Source organism: Nansenia antarctica (assembly GCF_963989245.1).
Source record: "Nansenia antarctica genome assembly, chromosome: 6".
NCBI classification, from domain to species: domain Eukaryota; kingdom Metazoa; phylum Chordata; class Actinopteri; order Argentiniformes; family Microstomatidae; genus Nansenia; species Nansenia antarctica.
The window spans coordinates 23006236-23027227 of NC_137676.1; the positions used below are offsets into that span (position 1 = coordinate 23006236).

The 20992-nt window shown below is 47.9% G+C and overlaps 1 protein-coding gene across 1 annotated transcript in view; it reads left to right on the forward strand.

Annotated features, from left to right (window-relative positions):
* arhgap18 (Rho GTPase activating protein 18) overlaps window positions 1–20992 on the forward strand; it is a gene marked incomplete at its 3' end in the record, with an annotated part of 50814 nt that overhangs the window by 16152 nt on the left and 13670 nt on the right. Inside the window, exons 2-5 of the mRNA XM_080534305.1 lie at window positions 7223–7641; window positions 14081–14346; window positions 17533–17587; window positions 19571–19692. Coding sequence (XP_080390431.1) covers window positions 7223–7641; window positions 14081–14346; window positions 17533–17587; window positions 19571–19692 — 862 coding nt within the window. The remainder of the gene's footprint in view (window positions 1–7222; window positions 7642–14080; window positions 14347–17532; window positions 17588–19570; window positions 19693–20992) is intronic.

The window sequence follows — 20992 nt, forward strand, 5'->3', positions numbered from 1 at the left end:
TATCATAATCATAACATATCAGAATTATCATAACCGGCTCTTGGCCGTAATAAAAATGGAGACTCACACAATGTAAAGGGGAAGTAAGAATATTCATTTATTAATAAATGATTCATGAATAAATAAATAATTAAGCCCAGGCTTTCATATAAAATTCATAAATTCTGAGCAATTAAATGCAAAGAATGTCTGTGGTCCAGCAGTCTTGATAATCTGGTCGCCTGGCCCGCTTAGAGCTATCAAGCCATCTTTCAACCGCTGGACTTGGATCAAACTGCTCAAGCGGAGGCCACCTCCAAACTGATTCGCATTAGGTCTTCTGTGGTAGAAACGGCCAGCCTACTTCTGGTTGCACTTTTAATGCGGTTCTGGGCTGAAAACCCCCTCTCACATTGGGCACATTTACATTAGCCTTGCTAAAGTATGCCGTAATCGGATTCATTTTAACAGCGGTCTTTTTCTTTTTCTCTCAAATGTAAATGCGCGCTTGTTGTGCTTGCGGGTCACGTGTCTGTTTTTTTTTCCTTCTGTTTTCAAAGGATTGCATTGGTTTAGATGCGCTGTGATGTTATTAACGAACATAAGATTGACTGCGCATGACAGTAGTTCTTTTTTATTTTATTTTTTTGTCGCACTGGTGCGATTGAATGTATTTCCAAGTCGCACAGAAATATATTCACTCGCAAATGCGACCAAAACAGTCGCACTGTCGAACCCTGCCTTAACCCTTCTAACCCAAACAGTGCAGTCTCCTTAAACAACCAAACCTCTCTCTCTCTTTTTCTCTCTCTCTCTGACTGACTGACTGACTGACTGACTGACTGACTGACTGACTCGCTGGCCCCTTGCCAAAACTCCATTAACAGCCTACAGTCTCCTGAAACAGCGATCTTCTTTGTATTCTGTAATATCCTAACACACTGCTGTTGGCTAGCAGCAGAGGTGCTACATACAGTAGCTGTTAGCTTTAGCTAGTAGCAGGGGAGCTACAGGGCTATGTTAGGTTAGCTAGCAGCAGGAGGCTACAGGGCTATGTTAGCTACAGGGCTATGTTAGCTACAGGGCTATGTTAGCTACTGGGCTATGTTAGGTTAGCTAGCAGCAGGAGGCTACTGGGCTATGTTAGATACAGGGCTATGTTAGCTACAGGGCTATGTTAGATACAGGGCTATGTTAGCTACAGGGCTATGTTAGATACAGGGCTATGTTAGGTACAGGGCTATGTTAGGGGAGTGTACCTATGTTCCCCGGGTCCTATGTTCCCCGGGTTCTATGTTTCCCGGTTCCCCGCTTCCGAAAAAGGGTTCTATGTTCCCCGCTTCCGAAAAAGGGTTCTATGTTCCCCGCTTCCGAAAAAGGGTCCTATGTTCCCCGCCTGCCGTTGTGTCAAGCTACCCCAGGTGTCGTTATGTGGTACTGCATGAGAGTTTGACGTGCGACCCCCGGTGTCGTTATGTGGTACTGCATGAGAGTTTGACATGGGTCTTAAGATGTCTTGGAAATATGAAGAACACAATGAATGTCATAGTCAGGGGTGCACATAACTTTTTGGGGCCAGTACTCAGAGGAGCACCTAGGGATGCTGCTTGATGCTCCCCGAGCTCGCGAGTCACGACCCGTCCCACAGGATGGATAAAAAAGGGATACATGGATAACTTATATTAGCAAAACAACATTTATTCATAAATAAAGATGAACGAACAAATGATTGTGTGCAAAACAAAAGAAACAAATGCAAAATCAAATGACTGCTCTTTAAGCATGAAAGTCTGTCAGACTCCTTTAAACACAATGAAATCAACTGACATCTCTTTAAACCTTTTCTGATCCAACGGACCCACAGGTGGATCCGAAGTGATATTATAAGATATTATAAGAGCTTACCTCGATCAATTCTCTTCATCGATATCAATTTTTTTTCACAACTTTGCATGCTATACGATGCCACCATTTTCTTTCCGAGACGGTAAACACGGCCGAAGTCACTTCCAGTTTTCTCCAACTGGAGAATGTGTCATGTCCGGTTTCAACGCCGAATTTCCATACCATTGGTCGGCCAACCCCCCCAAAAAAATAAATAAAAAACTGATACATGAGAAAGGTCAAATGGCACAGATGGTGCCAAAATATCTCCAAATGGCCTAAACATATAGGTGTCCGCCTAAACATATCTGTACTAAAACAGGTACAAAGTTGCATTTGCTCACATTACTAGCATCGACTTTGGCACAAGTACTAATAAGACCCTGGAGTACCGTACTGATTCCTAGATGATTTGGGCTTGGTCATCAGGTTTCCAAGGTGATATTCACTGTAAAAGCTGTTGTTTTTTTAGGCGGAGACTGAATTTGAGATGTTTTATAATGTTCTAGCTCTATTTACTCTGACACAGTAACATAGATTTTGATTCTGACACTTCTACAGCCACCCCACAGGTGTTAGCTTTCATTTGATAACAAGATCATTATGAAGGCCCTTGTGATTGTGGAGATATTCTATATTCACTGTGGGCATGTCATTTCGAGCAGAAAACCAGAAAAATGAGGTGGATAAGAAGAGCACTAACTGAATGTCTGTTCTTTAAACACACTGAAATAAACGGACATCTCTTTAAGCACTGCTCTGTTCTGTAAACACTGAAATCAACTTTTCAACAAAAAGTTACAGCCTAAGCATTTATTTATGCTACAAGCTTAATCATCATCATCACTGCTCTCTTGACTGCTGTTATCACTGTCCTCAATTTCAACCATGGTAGAGGATGTTGTAGGCTATCACTTTAAATAGCTCATTATTTTGATTGTGCAACAAAGTCTTTTTTTTCTTTTTCTAATAGAATTCCCAACCATATTCCCTGGGTCAGGGGTCGAGGTGCGATAATGAAGCGTCGTAACGTTTGAAAGCTTCAGAGAAAAGAAACGTGTTCCTTGGTGTTGTTAACGGATTACTGTAATAAAACAGAAAGTCGTAGAAACTCACAAATGAGGGCAAAAGGTCGGCCCTACGATTCTCTTTAATTGTGTAATTAACTATTTTACTGTAAATAGTTATTTTAAAAAGTTATTAAACATCAAAACCCGGGTCCCCCCCTCGTTAGTGATTTCTCGAAAAATCTCAAAAATCAATGAAAACCGTTAAGGATTTCCCAAAATCATATTAATAAGCATTATGAATTCATAACTCGGTAACGGTATAACCTACAGACTCCATTTAAAGATTAGTATGTTGTCCTTATGATTTTGATCACTTCACTCGTGGACTATTATTATCGAAATCGAAAGGCGGGTCCCCCCCCCCCCCCCCTGCTGTGCGGTTTTGAGCGACATTGAAAAATATGCTTTTCGTATTATATCTCTTTAACGGTACATGACTATGACTCCATTCAAAGTTCAGTTTGTTAAGCATGCTATTGTGATCATGGGAAAATGTAGTTTGGAATTATAACCTATTGTGACGCTGAGATATTCGTCCATAAGCGACGGGTCCCCCCCCCCCCTGATGAGCGTTTTACGAGGTACCATAAATATGCTTTTCGTATTATATCTCGTTAACGGTACATGACTATGACTCCATTAAAAGTTCAGTTTGTTTAGCATGCTATTGTGATCATGGAGAAATTTAGTTTGGAATTCTAACCCATTGTGACGCGGAGATATTTGTCCGTAAGCGACGGGTCCCCCCCCCCGCTGCTGCTCAGAGAACCGCTTCCTGGATGAAACTCCCGCTGACAGCGGGGCGAGAGCATATTTCTACCCGGGAATTCGCTCCGCGCTGTCGACCGTGATAGGAGTGTAGGATCGACACCATTCAAATGGTTTTGGATTCCCTGTCCTCTCCCTTATCCGGACACGTTGGAATTGTTATCCTAACCCACGGTAAATCACAGTTATTAATTATTCCATTTTGAATTGCACTTGCATTAATTAGTTAGGCCACATTTAGGGTTAGGGTTAGGGTTAGGGTAACCATAGGGTTTCCAATTCAAAATGGAATAATCCCGAGAGAAGCCCCGACAGGCGCACATAACAGGCGCACCCCTGCGCTATCAGAACGAGCTACCTCAATGTCACGTCGGAATTCGACGTTTGGATGCAAATGTCACGTCGGAATTCGACGTTTGGCTGCAATCTCACTTCAGAATTCGACGTTTGTCCATAAACGTCGAATTCTGACGTCTGCCGTGTGAGACCAGGCTGATTAAAGTTAGTAGATTTGTGACAGCCCCCCAGTGTGTCTGAATTGGAGTCCTAGTATACTGTACTTCCAAATGGTTTAGCATGGGGGGTCAGGTTCAGTACTAGATTTGGGCCGAGGTCCAATAGTGTCCTACCTACAAAAGGTTTTGTACATATAATCATTTTGTTCATATAATAATGTTGTACACATAATAATTTTGTTCCTATGTATAATAGTTCCTGCAATTTCCTGTAAATGTCTTTATCAATTAGTAATCCACAGTATGATTATGTATTTGTGTATGTTGTTTTTTAAATAATAAAATGCTGAGACAATACTATGACATTCATTGTGTTCTTCATATTTCCAAGACATCTTAAGACCCATGTCAAACTCTCATGCAGTACCACATAACGACACCGGGGGTCGCACGTCAAACTCTCATGCAGTACCACATAACGACACCTGGGGTCGCTTGACACAACGGCAGGCGGGGAACATGGGACCCTTTTTCGGAAGCGGGGAACATAGAACCCTTTTTCGGAAGCGGGGAACATAGAACCCTTTTTTTTTTTTTTTGCTAAGAAATCGGGGAACATAGGACCCGGGGAACATAGGGATGACCCCTATGTTAGATACATACAGGGCTCTGTTAGGTACAGGGCTATGTTAGGTACAGGGCTATGTTAGATCCAGGGCTATGTTAGGTACAGGGCTATGTTAGATACAGGGCTATGTTAGCTACAGGGCTATGTTAGATACAGGGCTATGTTAGATACAGGGCTATGTTAGATACAGGGCTATGTTAGATACAGGGCTATGTTAGGTACAGGGCTATGTTAGGTACAGGGCTATGTTAGATACAGGGCTATGCTAGCTACAGGGCTATGTTAGATACAGGGCTATGTTAGGTACAGGGCTATGTTAGATACATACAGGGCTATGTTAGGTACAGGGCTATGTTAGGTACAGGGCTATGTTAGGTACAGGGCTATGTTAGATACAGGGCTATGTTAGATACAGGGCTATGTTAGGTACAGGGCTATGTTAGGTACAGGGCTATGTTAGATACAGGGCTATGTTAGATACAGGGCTATGTTAGGTACAGGGCTATGTTAGATACATACAGGGCTATGTTAGCTACAGGGCTATGTTAGATACATACAGGGCTATGTTAGCTACAGGGCTATGTTAGGTACAGGCCTATGTTAGATACAGGGCTATGTTAGATACAGGGCTATGTTAGATACAGGGCTATGTTAGATACAGGGCTATGTTAGATACAGGGCTATGTTAGACACAGGACTATGTTAGATACAGGGCTATGTTAGATACAGGGCTATGTTAGATACTGGGCTATGTTAGATACAGGACTATGTTAGATACAGGGCTATGTTAGATACAGGGCTATGTTAGATACAGGGCTATGTTAGATACAGGGCTATGTTAGATACATACTGGGCTATGTTAGGTACAGGGCTATGTTAGATACATACTGGGCTATGTTAGATACAGGACTATGTTAGGTACAGGGCTATGTTAGATACATACTGGGCTATGTTAGATACAGGACTATGTTAGGTACAGGACTATGTTAGGTACAGGGCTATGTTAGATACAGGACTATGTTAGATACAGGGGCTTTACTGGGCTATGTTAGATACAGGGCTATGTTAGATACATACTGGGCTATGTTAGGTACAGGGCTATGTTAGATATATACTGGGCTATGTTAGATACATACAGGGCTATGTTAGGTACAGGGCTATGTTAGCTACAGGGCTATGAGTGTGTGTGCGTGTGCCTGTGCCTGTGCGTGTGTGTGTATGTGTGTGTCTGTGAGTATGTGCGCGTGCCTGTGCGCGTGTGTGTCTGTGTGTCTGTGTGTCTGTGTGTCTGTGTGTGTCAACATTCAGTACTTTAATTGCCATACCAACCGAGGAATGTCTTGGTCTTGGTGCCAGGTCATAAAAGGACACACCAACACAACAGCATCACACTACATCGTCAGAAAAATACATTCATTAAAAATTCCAAAACAGAATTCAAATAACACCCCTACTGTAGATCATCAGACTCTAATAAAGTGGACGTGAAACCACTCATATGGTACGTCTAGAGGCCTACAGTGAGACTGGAACCATGTCACTGCTCTGGGGTCTTCATTAGAGCGCAGAGGCAGAATTCAACGTGTTGTTGTGTGCTGTGACTCATTGTCTTAGAGCACATTCACTACATTGTCTTTATTTTCCTTTTTTTCCCTGGATGACACCACACTAAGCCTCTTCTCTGTCTGTCTGTCTAGCTCTCTAGCTGTCTGTCTGCCTGCCCGTCTGGCTTTCTATTGGTCTGTCTGCCTCCTTTTATAACTGTCTAGCTCTATAACTGTCTGTCTGCCTGCCTGCCTATCTGCCTGCCTGTCTGTCTGTCTGTCTGTCTGCCTCTCTAACTGCCTGCCTGTCTGCCCCCCTCCCTCTATAACTATCTGTTTGCCTGCCTGCCTGTCTGCCTGTCTGAACTGCCTCTCTGCCTGCCTGCCTCTCTGCCTGTCTGCCTGCCTCTCTGCCTGCCTGTCTGCCTGCCTCTCTGCCTGTCTGCCTGCCTCTCTGTCTCTCTGCCTGCCTGCCTGCCTCTCTGCCTGTGTGCCTCTCAGCCTGCCTCTCTGCCTCTCAGCCTGACTCTCTGCCTCTCAGCCTGCCTCTCTGCCTCTCAGCCTGCCTCTCTGCCTCTCAGCCTGCCTCTCTGCCTCTCAGCCTGCCTCTCTTCCTCTCTGCCTCTCAGCCAGCCTCTCTCCCTCTCAGCCTGCCTCTCTGCCTGTCTGCCTGCCTCTCTGCCTGTCTGCCTGCCTCTCTGCCTCTCAGCCTGCCTCTCTGCCTCTCAGCCTGCCAGCCTGTCTGTCTGTCTGCCTGCCTGCCTCTCTGCCTGTCTGCCTGCCTCTCTGTCTCTCAACCTGCCTCTCTGCCTCTCTGCCTGCCTGCCTGTCTGTCTGTCTATCTGTCTGTCTGACCCTCAGTAATCATCCTCTGTGTCGTGTCTTGCCCCCCAGTCGCAGGACGGGCCACTACAGCATCCAGCCCAGCTCCCCCCAGCCAGCCAGGGTACCCCAGCAGGTGACCCCCCAGCCAGCCAGGGTACCCCAGCAGGTGACCCTCCAGCCAGCCAACATCCCCCACCAAGGCCCCCTCCGGCCAGGCTCCGTACCCCAGCCAGGCCCCCCCCAGCCGGCCGGCACCCCCAAGCAGAGCAAGGTGAAACATGGCCCTGGCTCCAAGCCCCCGTACCACCGCTGCTACTCCCACGACTCCCTGGACGAGCTGGCCATGGACGACTACTGGAGGGAGGTGGAGAACATCAGCCGCTCTGGAGAGGGGGGGGGTGGGGGCGGGGGAGACGGGGGAGGGGAAGTGGAGACGGGGGAGGGGGACACACAGACGCAGGACGACGCGCAGCTAAAGGTGGCTGATGGTATGTACAGAATCTACTGTGTGTGTGTTTGACGCGTGTGCGTGTGCGTGAGCGTGTGTGTGTGTGTGCGGTGCTCAGATGGCTGACCCTGTGCCCAGAGCTCTGTGCTGCCTGGGGGAGACTACATGTGATTGTCTCAGTACTTGTGCTCTGTTCAATTACTATAAAGTTGAATCTCATCTTATCTTATCTTCTTTAGAGGATCAACTCACTATACTGTACTATATCTGTTCTCTGTATTGGGAGTATAGAATAGAATAGAATAGAATAGAATAGAATAGAATTTTTATTTTTATTTTTCTCCAGATTTTATCCCTTTTTCACCCAATTTGGTATCCAATTGAACCCAACCTAGCATCCAATTATCCCCTGCCTATTGCGTAGGATCCGCCGCACGACCCCGTGGCCGGCAGCCCCAGAGGAGATCGCCAGGCAGACTAGCTGACTGGCTCCTCGAGCCCAGCACCGTTATTCCGGCACCCCGGGGGCGCTGTTGCGCGACGGATCCTTGTCCGGAAATAGTCCTATACCGCCCTCTGGAGCGGCCGCTCAATATGCCGCTCCCTGTGTGCCTCGGCCATATCCGGATCTGGCGAGACCGGGATTCGATCCCAGTCCCCGGTGGGCAGCTTGCACTAGTGGCTAGTGCTTAGACCGCTACGCCACCGCGGGGCACGAATGGAATAGTTTTAAGTTTATTTGTTACGTCACATTACACAAGTATAACAGAGTAAAATTCTTAGGCTTCGGATCCTGACATTGCATTGCAGCACAAGATAAAAAAAAACATAATTCAAGATAAAAGTGTCAGTAGTACATGTCATAAGAGCCAACAAATAATAGGCATAGTAGAAGATAAGGTGACCTTAGTGCAGGTAAGACAAGACACGTTGTACTAGCGTTGGTGCTAGTGATAATAAAGTTCACAGTAGTAAGGTGAATATAATAATAATAATAATAATAATAATAATAATAATAATAATAATACATTAGACTTATATAACGCTTTTCTAGACACTCAAAGACACTTTACAAACTGAAACTGATATAATATAATAGTATAGAATAGAATGAAATAGAATACAATACAATAGAGTAGAGTAGAGTAGAGAGGAATTGAATATACAGTAGCAGTTTTATTCAGCTACACGGTCCAAGCAGCCTCGTTAGGCACCATAATTCCATCCAGTGGTGTTGAATAGCAGGATGGTCTGAGAATGTTGTTCTATTGAAGCGTCTGTTTCAGCTATTATATCCTCAGTAGGATACCTCCATCTGTTTGACCAGAGGACAATAGCCCTGTGATATCCTACCCCGGCAGGAAGGCCTATATTAAGACCTGACACACACACACACACACACACACACACACACACACATCTCAGATCAAATCAAATCAATTTTTATTTGTATAACGCATTTTTTACAAGATGTAACTCAATGCGCTTCACATAATGAACATTCTCAATCAATCAATCAATCAATCAATCAATACTGACAGAGCCGCAAGCAGGCAAAAGTAAAAACCTGTACACTATGTAGCCAGGAAAATTCCCTTGCAGCCCTCTACACATAGAGCGACTACTAGCCAGTTTGCCTACCAGCACCCAGCGGTGGGCCCCCGCCGCCCCACACACCCAGCCCGCCCCACCACCAGCACACCCAGCCCAGCCAAGCAAGCACAGACCACAAAGGCCCCGCACAAGGACAGCCAAGCAGGTGCCCCGGCGGCGGAACAGACCAGGCACACGGGGCAGCCGGGGGCCCCCAAGGGGAGGCCCAAGGACCACCGGCGCAAAGCAAGCAAGCAAGGGCGAAAAACCTGTACACCATGTATCCAGGAAAAGTTCCTTGCATATTATCGGCGTACACACTGTCCATACATTTATGAATGAATGAATGAATGAATGAATGAATGGTCTTTATTGTCATTGCTATAGTACAGGTAGCAAACAACGAAATTTGGGAGGGGTGGCTCCCCTGGTGCTAGGAAAGAAAAAACAAGAAAAAAAACAAGAAGGGAAAGGAGCTGGTTTACATAAATAAAGGCTATGTACACTATCCACTATACTATACTGTACAGATAAAACACTGTGCTGTACTCTATGCTATGCTATACCTATTCTAACATTTCCTATTTCTCTGCAACCTTATGTACCCTAGGGTTGTCATATTGCACATAGTGTTATTGCACATTCATTTAAAGTGTCGCAGTTTGCAGGCTTGAAATGTACACATTTGTGCCTCAGCACTACACCAGATTTTTCAATCCAGCAGCTGCCATCAATCCGTCCAGACTGTCCAGGGCCCAGAACCTAGGTCTTTGCTGTGTTCAGGGCCTGGATGGCCCTGGGGTAGAAGCTGAGCTTCAGTCTGTTTGTCCTTGCGGCCATGGTCCTGTACCGCCTGCCCGAGGAGGAGGCTATGCTATAAATATCCTAACATTTCCTATCTCTGAACCTTGTGTACCCGAGGGTTGTCATATTGCACATAGTATTATTGCACATTCATTTAAAGTGTCGCAGTTTGCAGGTTTGAAATGTTCACAGTTGTGTTTCAGTATTGCACTTGATTACAATCTAGTAGCTGCCATCAAATTGTCTAGATTGTCCAGGGCCTAGAACCTAGGTCTTTGCTGTGTTCAGGGCCTGAATGGCCCTAGGGTAGAAGCTGAGCTTCAGTCTATTTGTCCTTGCGGACATGGTCCTGAACCGCCTGCCCGAGGGCAGCCGAACAAAGTGTTCGTTCCCAAGGTGGGATGGGTCTCTGGAGATCTTGGAGGCCTTCCTGAGGCAGCGTGTGTTGTACAGCTCTTCCAGAGAGGGGAGGGGGGCGCCGATGATCTTCTGGGCCGATCTCACGACTCTCTGTAGCGCTTTCCTCTCTGCGGCTGTGCAGCTGGAGAACCACACGCAGATGCAGTAGGTAAGGATGCTCTCCACTGTGCAGCGGTAGAAGGTCACAAGCAGCTCCTGTTTGAGGTGGTATTTCCTGAGGACTCTCAGGAAGTAGAGCCGCTGTTGTGCCTTCTTGATGATGGCTGCTGTGTTGGTCTTCCAGGACAGGTCATCCTGTATGTGCACCCCCAGGAATCGGAGGGTTGAGACTCTCTCCACGCTCCCTCCATCGACGAGCAGGGGCTGGACCTCAGATTTTTTCCTCCTGAAGTCCACGATGATTTCTTGGGTCTTTGACTGGTTCAGCAGCAGGTTGTTAACCTTGCACAGCTTGCCCAGCTGCTCCACCTCATCCCTGTACGCCGCCTCGTCCCCCCCCGAGATGCAGCCCACCACGGGGGTGTCGTCTGCAAACTTTATGATGGAGTTGCTGGGGTGGACGGGGGTGAAGTCGTATGTGTAGAGGTTGTAGAGGATGGGGCTTAGCACGCAGCCCTGGGGGGACCCAGTGCTGAGTCTGATGGCTGTGGAGGTGTGGGAGCCCACCCGCACCCTCTGGGGGCGTTCAGACAGGAAGTCCTTGATCCATGCACAGATGGAGTGTGATAGTCCCAGGTCTAGTAGTTTGGTCACTAGCCTGTCTGGAAGGATGGTGTTGAAGGCAGAGCTGAAGTCCACAAAGAGCAGTCTCGCGTAGCTGTTCCCCCTCTCCAGGTGGGATAGAGTGGAGTGGAGAGTCGTCGCGATGGCGTCCTCTGTGGACCTGTGGGCTCTGTAGGCGAACTGGTATGGATCCAGGTTGGGCGGGAGGCGTGTGACTATGTGGGCCCGGACCAGTTTCTCGAAGCACTTCATTGATGATTGGTGTGAGTGCCACCGGGCGGTAGTCGTTTAGGCAGCTCACCGTGCTTTTCTTCGGGACTGGGATGATTGTTGAGGTTTTCAGGCAGGGTGGGATGGTGGCCTGGGACAGGGACTGGTTGAAGATGTTGGTGAAAACCCCGGCCAGCTGGTCGGCGCAGTCCCTCAGCACCCGTCCCAGGACGCCATCCGGCCCTGAGGCTTTTCTGGGGTCCACCGCCTTCAGAACGCGTCTCACTTCATGCTCTGTGAGGGTGAGGCTGCTGAGAGCTGGAGAGAGTGGTGTTTGTGTTGTGGTTACCTCCGTTCGCCCCTCGTCGAACCGGGCGTAGAAGGAGTTCAGCTCTTCCGCCAGCAGGGGGTCGTCCTCCGTGGCTGTGAGCCTGTTGGCTCTGAAGTTTGTCATGTGCTGAACCCCCTGCCACACCCGCCTGGAGTCGTTGCTCAGGAAGCATTCCTCAATCTTCTCTCTGTGGTCTGCCTTGGCCTCCCGGATGCCACGGTTTAGGTTAGCCCTGGTGGTGCTGTACAGCAGTGTGTCCTTCGCTGAGTAGGCGTTGTCCCTCTCCTTGAGCAGTTTTCGGACCTTCTCAGTCATCCATGGCTTCGTGTTGGGGTAGACCCGGACACGTTTGTCCACGGTGGCTGAGTTGGTGCAGTTCACTATGTGGTTCAGAACCGACGACGTGAACTGTTCCAGGTCCTCATGCTCATATTCCTGCCATGAGGTGTCATTCAGGCAGATCTGCAGTGGAGCGGACCCTGCTGGCCAGGTTCTGACAGTGGTGATGGGAGCACTTTTCCTCATGGGAGTGTAGGCTGGGATCAGGAGGATGGACACGTGGTCAGACATGCCTAGATGAGCTAGCGGTCTAGCTTTGTAGGCAAGCTTGATGTTGGTGTATACCTTGTCCAGTGTTTTTTCTCCTCTTGTTAAGATTACTGATGGATAGATGATTCACTTAGACAGATATATTATTACAAATATCTATTGTAAATCGATTTGCATGAAGGCTTCGGTTAAATGTAAAAAAAAAACAAAAAAAAAACACTTAAATCAAATCTCGAACTCGCAACCTTCGGTACTCTAGCTTGCTGTCTTAACCCCTGCGCCAACCAGACTGCTGTGATGATAGCAATGCAAGTTGATAGACATACCTATTTTATTTTATTTTATTTTTACACTTTTTTATTTATCTATCTATCGATCTATCTATCGATCGATCACACTTTCAAAATATCAAATAATCTATCTATCACACAGTCAAACTATCTATCTATCTATCTCGTAAAAAGTGGGAACTAATATTTCCTAAAAGACACTTGAAGGAACTGTCGTTCGGGATATAGTTTCCGCCTGTGAGACAATTTTGACGCACGTCTTACCTAAACCAACCTCTAAGCCTGCTCGCGATTAGAATAACTCGGGAGGGTAGGTTGCATAGCAACCAAACAGCGAATTATTTGAGTCACATTGATGGAACCGAATGCAAGATTAAATTATCGCCGATTAGAACATTATCGCCGATTAGAAGATAATCTCGCTTAGTGGAACGGGGCCCTGTTCAGACACTCATCATGTGTTGTTGTTGCTGCTGTAGATGAGAGAGCAGCTACTTCCTCTGTTAAGAGTGTGGTGTCAGGATGGAGAGACTGCAGCAGCAGGATTAGAGGTGAAGAGGCAGGCATCCTCCTGTTCCATGTGTGGACTGTACTGTACCAGTGTCTCTATCTATAATAATACATAATAATAATAATAATAATAATAATAATAATAATATATAATAAATAATATAATAATAATACTTTATAATAAATACAATAATAATATAACAATAATATATAATATAATAATAACAATAATAATAATATAATAATAATAATAATAATAATATATAATATAATAATAATAATTTATAATGAATACAATAATAATATATAATATATAATATAATATAATAATAATAATAATAATAATAATAATAATAATAATAATAATAATAATAATACTATATAATCATAATAATCATAATAATAATATATGATGATATAATAATATAATAATAATAATAATATAATAATAATAATAATAATAATAATATATGCTATTTAGCTGACACTTTTATCCAAAGTGACTTACATTGCAGTGAGTGCAACATGTCTTGTTGACGGTCTCTCAGTCTGAGGCTGGCACATTCCCCCTGGCCTCTGGAGCACAACTAACTAGAGTCCTGCTGACTCACCAACTCATCGCAACTTCCTCCCTCCCTCTCTCTCTCTCCCCCCACTCTCTCTCTCTCGCCCTCCCCCACCCCTCTCTCTCTCCCGCCACTATCTCTTTCTCTGTCCCTCTCTCTCTTTTGCTCTATCCCTCTCTCTCTCTCCCCCCCCACTATCTCCCCCCACTATCTCTCTCTCTCTCTCCCCCCACCATCTCTCTCTCCACCCCCTACTATCTCTCTCTCCCCCCCCCACTATCTCTCTCTCTCCCCCCACTATCTCTCCCTCCCTTCCCACTATCTCTCTCTCTCTCTCTCCCCCCCTCTATCTCTCTCTCCACCCCCCCCCACTATCTCTCTCTCTCTCCCCCCCTCTATCTCTCTCTCTCTCTCCGCCCCACTATCTCTCTCTCTCTCTCTCCCCCCCACTATCTATCTCCCCCCCCCCCCCCCCCCCCTCAGAGGGCGAGCAGGAGGAGGCGTGGCTGGTGGAGGCGGGGCTGGCCCCCCTGTTCGACGGCTCTGTGGCGGCGGGGTCATGTGACCCTGAGGACAGCCTGGCGTTCCTGTCCACGCTGACGCGCACGCAGACGGGCGCGGTGGAGAAGCGCGTCAACACGCTGCGGCAGACGCTGCGCAAGAGGAACAAGGCGCACCACGTCCCTGACGTGCGCGACATCTTCAGGTTGCCCGGGGCGACGACCGCCACCCCCGCGCCGGGGTCAAAGGTCAGCCTTCTTCCAAATGAGCATGCCCAGACAGGGACCTGTGTTGTCGGCCTCTGCACCTGGTGCATGCAATGGTGCACGCAACGTCTTTTGTGTCCATTAAGTGTGTGTGTTGTGTGTTAAGTGTGTGTGTTGGGTGTTAAGTGTGTGTGTTGTGTGTGTTGGGTGTTAAGTGTGTGTGTTGTGTGCTAAGTGCGAGTGTTGTGTGTGTGTTAAGTGTGTGTGTTGTGTGTGTGGTAAGTGTGTGTGTTGTGTGTTAAGTGTGTGTGTGTTGTGTGTTAAGTGTGTGCGTTGTGTGTGTGTTGTGTGTTAAGTGTGTCTGTTGTGTATTAAGTGTGTGCGTTGTGTGTTAAGTGGGTGTGTTGTGTGTTAAGTGTGTGTGTTGTATGTTAAGTGTGTGTGTTGTGTGTTAAGTGTGTCTGTTGTGTATTAAGTGTGTGCGTTGTGTGTTAAGTGGGTGTGTTGTGTGTTAAGCGTGTGTGTTGTATGTTAAGTGTGTGTGTTGTGTGTTAAGTGTGTGCGTTGTGTGTGTGTTAAGTGTGTCTGTTGTGTAGTAAGTGTGTGCGTTGTGTGTTAAGTGGGTGTGTTGTGTGTTAAGTGTGTGTGTTGTATGTTAAGTGTGTGTGTTGTGTGTTAAGTGTGTGCGTTGTGTGTTAAGTGTGTGTGTTGTGTGTGTGTTGTGTGTTAAGTGTGTGCGTTGTGTGTTAAGTGTGTGCGTTGTGTGTTAAGTGTGTGTTGTGTGTGTGTTAAGTGTGTGCGTTGTGTGTTAAGTGTGTGTTGTGTGTGTGTTAAGTGTGTTGTGTGTTGTGTGTTAAGTGGGTGTGTTGTGTGTTAAGTGGGTGTGTTGTGTGTTGTGTGTGCGTTGTGTGTTAAGTGTGTGTGTGTTGTGTGTTAAGTGTGTGCGTTGTGTGTTAAGTGTGTGCATTGTATGTTAAGTGTGTGTTGTGTGTTGTATGTTAAGTGTGTGCGTTGTGTGTTAAGTGTGTGTTGTGTATTAAGTGTGTGTGTTGTGTGTGTGTTAAGTGGGTGCGTTGTGTGTTAAGTGTGTGCGTTGTGTTAAGTGTGTGTGTTGTGTTTGTGTTGTGTGTTAAGTGTGTGCGTTGTGTGTGTGTTGTGTATTAAGTGTGTGTGTTGTGTGTGTGTTAAGTGGGTGTGTTGTGTGTGTTGTGTGTTAAGTGTGTGTGTTGTGTGTTAAGTGTGTGTGTTGTGTGTTAAGTGTGTGCGTTGTGTGTTAAGTGTGTGTGTTGTGTATTAAGTGTGTGTGTTGTGTGTGTGTGTTAAGGGGGTGTGTTGTGTGTTAAGTGTGTGTGTTGTGTGTTGTGTGTTAAGTGTGTGTGTTGTGTGTTAAGTGTGTGTGTTGTGTGTTAAGTGTGTGAGTTGTGTGTTAAGTGTGTGTGTTGTATGTTAAGCCTCTGCACCTGCTTTTGTTTCTCGCCTTAGCTTTCTCCTAACACCCCCCCACCCCTGCCACACCCTCTGTCCCCCCCCCCCCCCCCCCCCCCCCCAAATTTAGGATTTAATGTAGGTTTTTCCGTAGGGCTCTCTATTGGCTAACTCTGAGGTAGCAGGCTCTCTATTGGCTAACTCTGAGGTAGCACAGAATGGGGAACTCAGTTCTTAGAGGGACACGGGTTGTAAATAAATATCCTAGTTTCCTTCTTCCAAGGGAGAAAATGAATGCAGCATTTACAAGCAACATGGCCAAAACTAGAGTTAGCTTAGCGTTAGCTGTAGCTGTAGCTGACACAAGCCCAGTGCTGTCAGCTCAGATGGAGACTGGCTAGGTGGAAGCAGCATTAGCGTTAGCTGTAGCTCACACAAGCCCTCCATCCACCCACCAACCCCACCCCACCTAGCCACCCACTCCACCCCACCTAGCCACCCACTCCACCCCACCTAGCCACCAACCCCACCGCACCTAGCCACCCACTCCACCCCACCTAGCCACCAACCCCACCCCACCTAGCCACCAACCCCACCGCACCTAGCCACCCACTCCACCCCACCTAGCCACCAACCCCACCGCACCTTCACCCACCCACCCACCCACTCACTCCACACCACCCACCCACCAATTCACTGGTCAGCATCATTACCTACATGAATAACCCAGGTTAATGCTGGACTCTGGAGGGGGGGAGGGGGTGGAGGAGGGGGTCATGGAGGGACATGGTCATGGTGTTCACAGTCATGGGGGAGGAGATGAGGAAGGCTAGCCAGGCGAGACGTTGAGGAGATAAACAACTGGCAGCGGTGAGAGGAGAAGAGTGTACGATGACCCTGACCTTCCGTGACCTTCCGTGACCTCCTGAGGGGCATCCCTGTTAGTCAGCAGCCCGAGGGGCTCACATGGGTGAGAGTGGGTTCTTATACAACCAGTAAAATAGGCCTACAACCAGACAAAAGCTGTTAATCCACTCCTAAATCCACTCCTTTGTTTTAGATTAGATTAGATTAGATTAGATTAGATTCAACTGTATTGTCTTTGCACAGTAAAGAGTACTGAGACAATGAAATGTAGTTTGGCATCGAACCGGATAGTGCAAATAATGGCATGGTGCACGCGACGTCCTTTGTGTCCATTAGGTGTGTGTGTTGTGTTGTATGTTAAGTGTGTGTGTGTGTTGTGTGTGCGTTGTGTGTTAAGTGTGTGTGTTAAGTGTGTGCGTTGTGTGTTAAGTGTGTGTGTGTTGTGTATTAAGTGTGTGTGTTGTATGTTAAGTGTGTGTGTTGTATGTTAAGTGTGTGCGTTGTGTGTTAAGTGCGTGTGTTGTGTGTGAAGTGTGTGTGTTGTGTGTTAAGTGTGTATGTTAAGTGTGCGTTGTGTGTTAAGTGTGTGTGTTGTGCAAATAGTGGCATAGTGCACGCAATGTCCTTTGTGTTCCTAAAGTGTGTGTGTGTTGTGTGTTAAATGTGTGTGTTGTGTGTTAAGTGTGAGTGTTGTGTGTTAAGTGTGTGTGTTAAGTGGGTTAAGTGTGTGTTGTGTGTGTTGTGTTTGTGTTGTGTGTTAAGTGCGAGTGTTGTGTGTGTTGGGTGTTAAGTGTGTGTGTTAAGTGTGTGTGTTGTGTGCTAAGTGTGTGTGTTGTGTGGTAAGTGTGTGTGTGTTGTGTGTGTGTTGTGTGTGTTGTGTGTGTGTTGTGTGCTAAGTGTGTGTGTTGTGTGCTAAGTGTGTGTGTTGTGTTACAGGAAGAGGAAGGAGTCAAGGCGACAGAGGACAGGAAGAGGGATCTTGCGTCAGCTGGTATGTTGTTGTGTCACACACACACAGGGGAGGACAGGGGAGGCTGGGGGAGGTAGACATGGGTGGACAGGGGTGGCTGGGGGAGGTAGACATGGGAGGACGGCGGAGGCTGGAGGAGGAAGACATGGGAGGACAGGGGAGGCTGGGGGAGGTAGACATGGGAGGACGGCGGAGGCTGGAGGAGGAAGACATGGGAGGACAGGGGAGGCTGGGGGAGGCTGGGGGAGGTAGACATGGGAGGACAGGGGAGGTAGACATGGGAGGACGGCGAAGGCTGGGGGAGGAAGACATGGGAGGACAGGGGAGGTAGACATGGGAGGACAGGGGAGGCTGGGGGATGTAGACATGGGAGGACATAGGAGGCTGGGGGAGGTAGACATGGGAGGACAGGGGAGGCTGGGGGAGGTAGACATGGGAGGACAGGGGAGGCTGGGGGAGGTAGACAGGGGAGGCTGGGGGAGGTAGACATGGGAGGACAGGGGAGGCTGGGGGAGGTAGACATGGGAGGACAGGGAAGGCTGGGGGAGGCTGGGGGAGGTAGACATGGGAGGGCAGGGGAGGCTGGCGGAGGTAGACATGGGAGGACAGGGGAGGCTGGGGGAGGTAGACATGGGAGGACAGGGGAGGCTGGGCGAGGTAGACATGGGAGGACAGGGGAGGCTGGGGGAGGTAGACATGGGAGGACAGGGGAGGCTAGGGGAGGTAGACATGGGAGGACAGGGGAGGCTGGGGGAGGTAGACATGGGAGGACAGGGGAGGCTGGGGGAGGTAGACAGGGGAGGCTGGGGGAGGTAGACATGGGAGGTGTGTGTGTGTGTGTGTGTGTGTGTGTGTGTGTGTGTGTGTGTGTGTTATCAGTAGCAGCTGCTATAAACACTCTCCTGTTAACAGTCCTCTCAAATCGAATCAACTACATTCAAATGAAACTTTATTTAAAGTGCTTCTCACACAGGGCCACGACACACCTTCCAGACAGACACACCCTGACATCACACACACACACACACCCTGACATCACACACACACACACACACACACACAGACACACACACACACACACACACACACACCCTGACATCGCACACACACACACACCCTGACATCACACACACACACACACACCCTGACATAACACACACACACACACACACACCCTGACATCACACACACACACACCCTGACATCACACACACACACACACACACACCCTGACATCACACACACACCCTGACTTCACATACACACACACACACCCTGACATCACACACACACACACACACACACACACACACAGACACACACACCCTGACATCACACACACACACACACACACACACACACACACACACACATACACCCTGACATCACACACACACACACACACACACCCTGACATCACACACACACACCTTGACATCACACACACACACCCTGACATCACACACACACACACACACACCCTGACATCACACACACACACACACACACACCCTGACATCACACACACACACACACCCTGACATCACACACACACACACCCTGACATCACACACACACACACACACACACACAGACATCACACACACACACACCCTGACATCACACACACACACCCTGACATCACACACACACACACACACACACACACACACAAACACACCCTGACATCACACACACACACACACACACACACACACACCCTGACATCACACACACACACACACACACACACATACACACACCCTGACATCACACACACACACACACACACACCCTGACATCACACACACACACACCCTGACATCACACACACACACACACCCACACACACCCTGACATCACACACACACACACACACACACACACACACACACCCTGACACCACTGCTGAGGAAGGCTTATCTGAGGACTGTGGAGCTCATAGATAGCGGTGTGTTCTGCTCTGTTGTGTGTGTGTGTGTGTGTGTGTGTGTGTGTGTCCAGACCAGAGTGTAGAGCCAGAGACGTCCATCGACCTGGAGGTGTCGTTCTCAGAGCAGGCCCTCAGCTACAGGGAGGGGTCAAAGGTCAACCAGAAGCTCATCCATGCTGACGACACGTTACCTGTGAGTGGCACACACACACACACACACACACACAGACAGACACACACACACACACACACACACACACACGCAGACAGACTGTCAGATTCAAATCTAAAGAATGCTAACCTTTGTAACCAGGAGACTGAGACTTCTCAAATCATTAAGAGTATTTATTTACTTCTTGCAAGAAGGAGCTATTGTCTGGCCAACAAAACAGAGGTCTCATCACAATGTCTCCACTGGGCCGTCCCAGCTGATCACATTTAGAGGTTTACAACATCAGTGGGCGGTTTGTCCTGCTGGGGCTGGCCATAGTAGGTTCAACAGTTGGTCAAAATAGACATAACTCGTGAGTTTAGAATTATAAGGTTCTATCTCCGTTTAGGGTAGTTCAGAGATATTGAGCGTCAAAGTTTTTACATTCCATTATGTTTTATGAGATGGAACCTTTGTATTTTATTCATTACTAACTCAAAAACTCATTTTAAAAATAACACCACACAGGCATTAGGCTGGGGGAGGTAGACATGGGAGGACAGGGGAGGCTGGGGGAGGTAGACATGGGAGGACAGGGGAGGCTGGGGGAGGTAGACATGGGAGGACAGGGGAGGCTGGGGGAGGTAGACATGGGAGGACAGGGGAGGCTGGGGGAGGCTGGGGGAGGTAGACATGGGAGGACAGGGGAGGCTGGGGGAGATGGGGGAGGTAGACATGGGAGGACAGGGGAGGCTGGGGGAGGTAGACATGGGAGGACAGGGGAGGCTGGAGGAGGTAGACATGGGAGGACAGGGGAGGCTGGGGGAGGTAGACATGGGAGGTGTGTGTGTGTGTGTGTGTGTGTGTTATCAGTAGCAGCTGCTATAAACACTCTCCTGTTAACAGTCCTCTCAAATCGAATCAACTACATTCAAATGAAACTTTATTTAAAGTGCTTCTCACACAGGGCCACGACACACCTTCCAGACAGACACACCCTGACATCACACACACACACACACACACCCTGACATCACACACACACACACACACACACACCCTGACATCACACACACACACACACACACCCTGACATCACACACACACACACCCTGACATCACACACACACACACACACACCCTGACATCACACACACACACACCCTGACATCACACACACACACACACACACACCCTGACATCACACACACACACACACCCTGACATCACACACACACGCACACACACCCTGACATCACACACACACACACCCTGACATCACACTCGCACACACACACACACACACACACACACACACACACCCTGACACCACACACACACA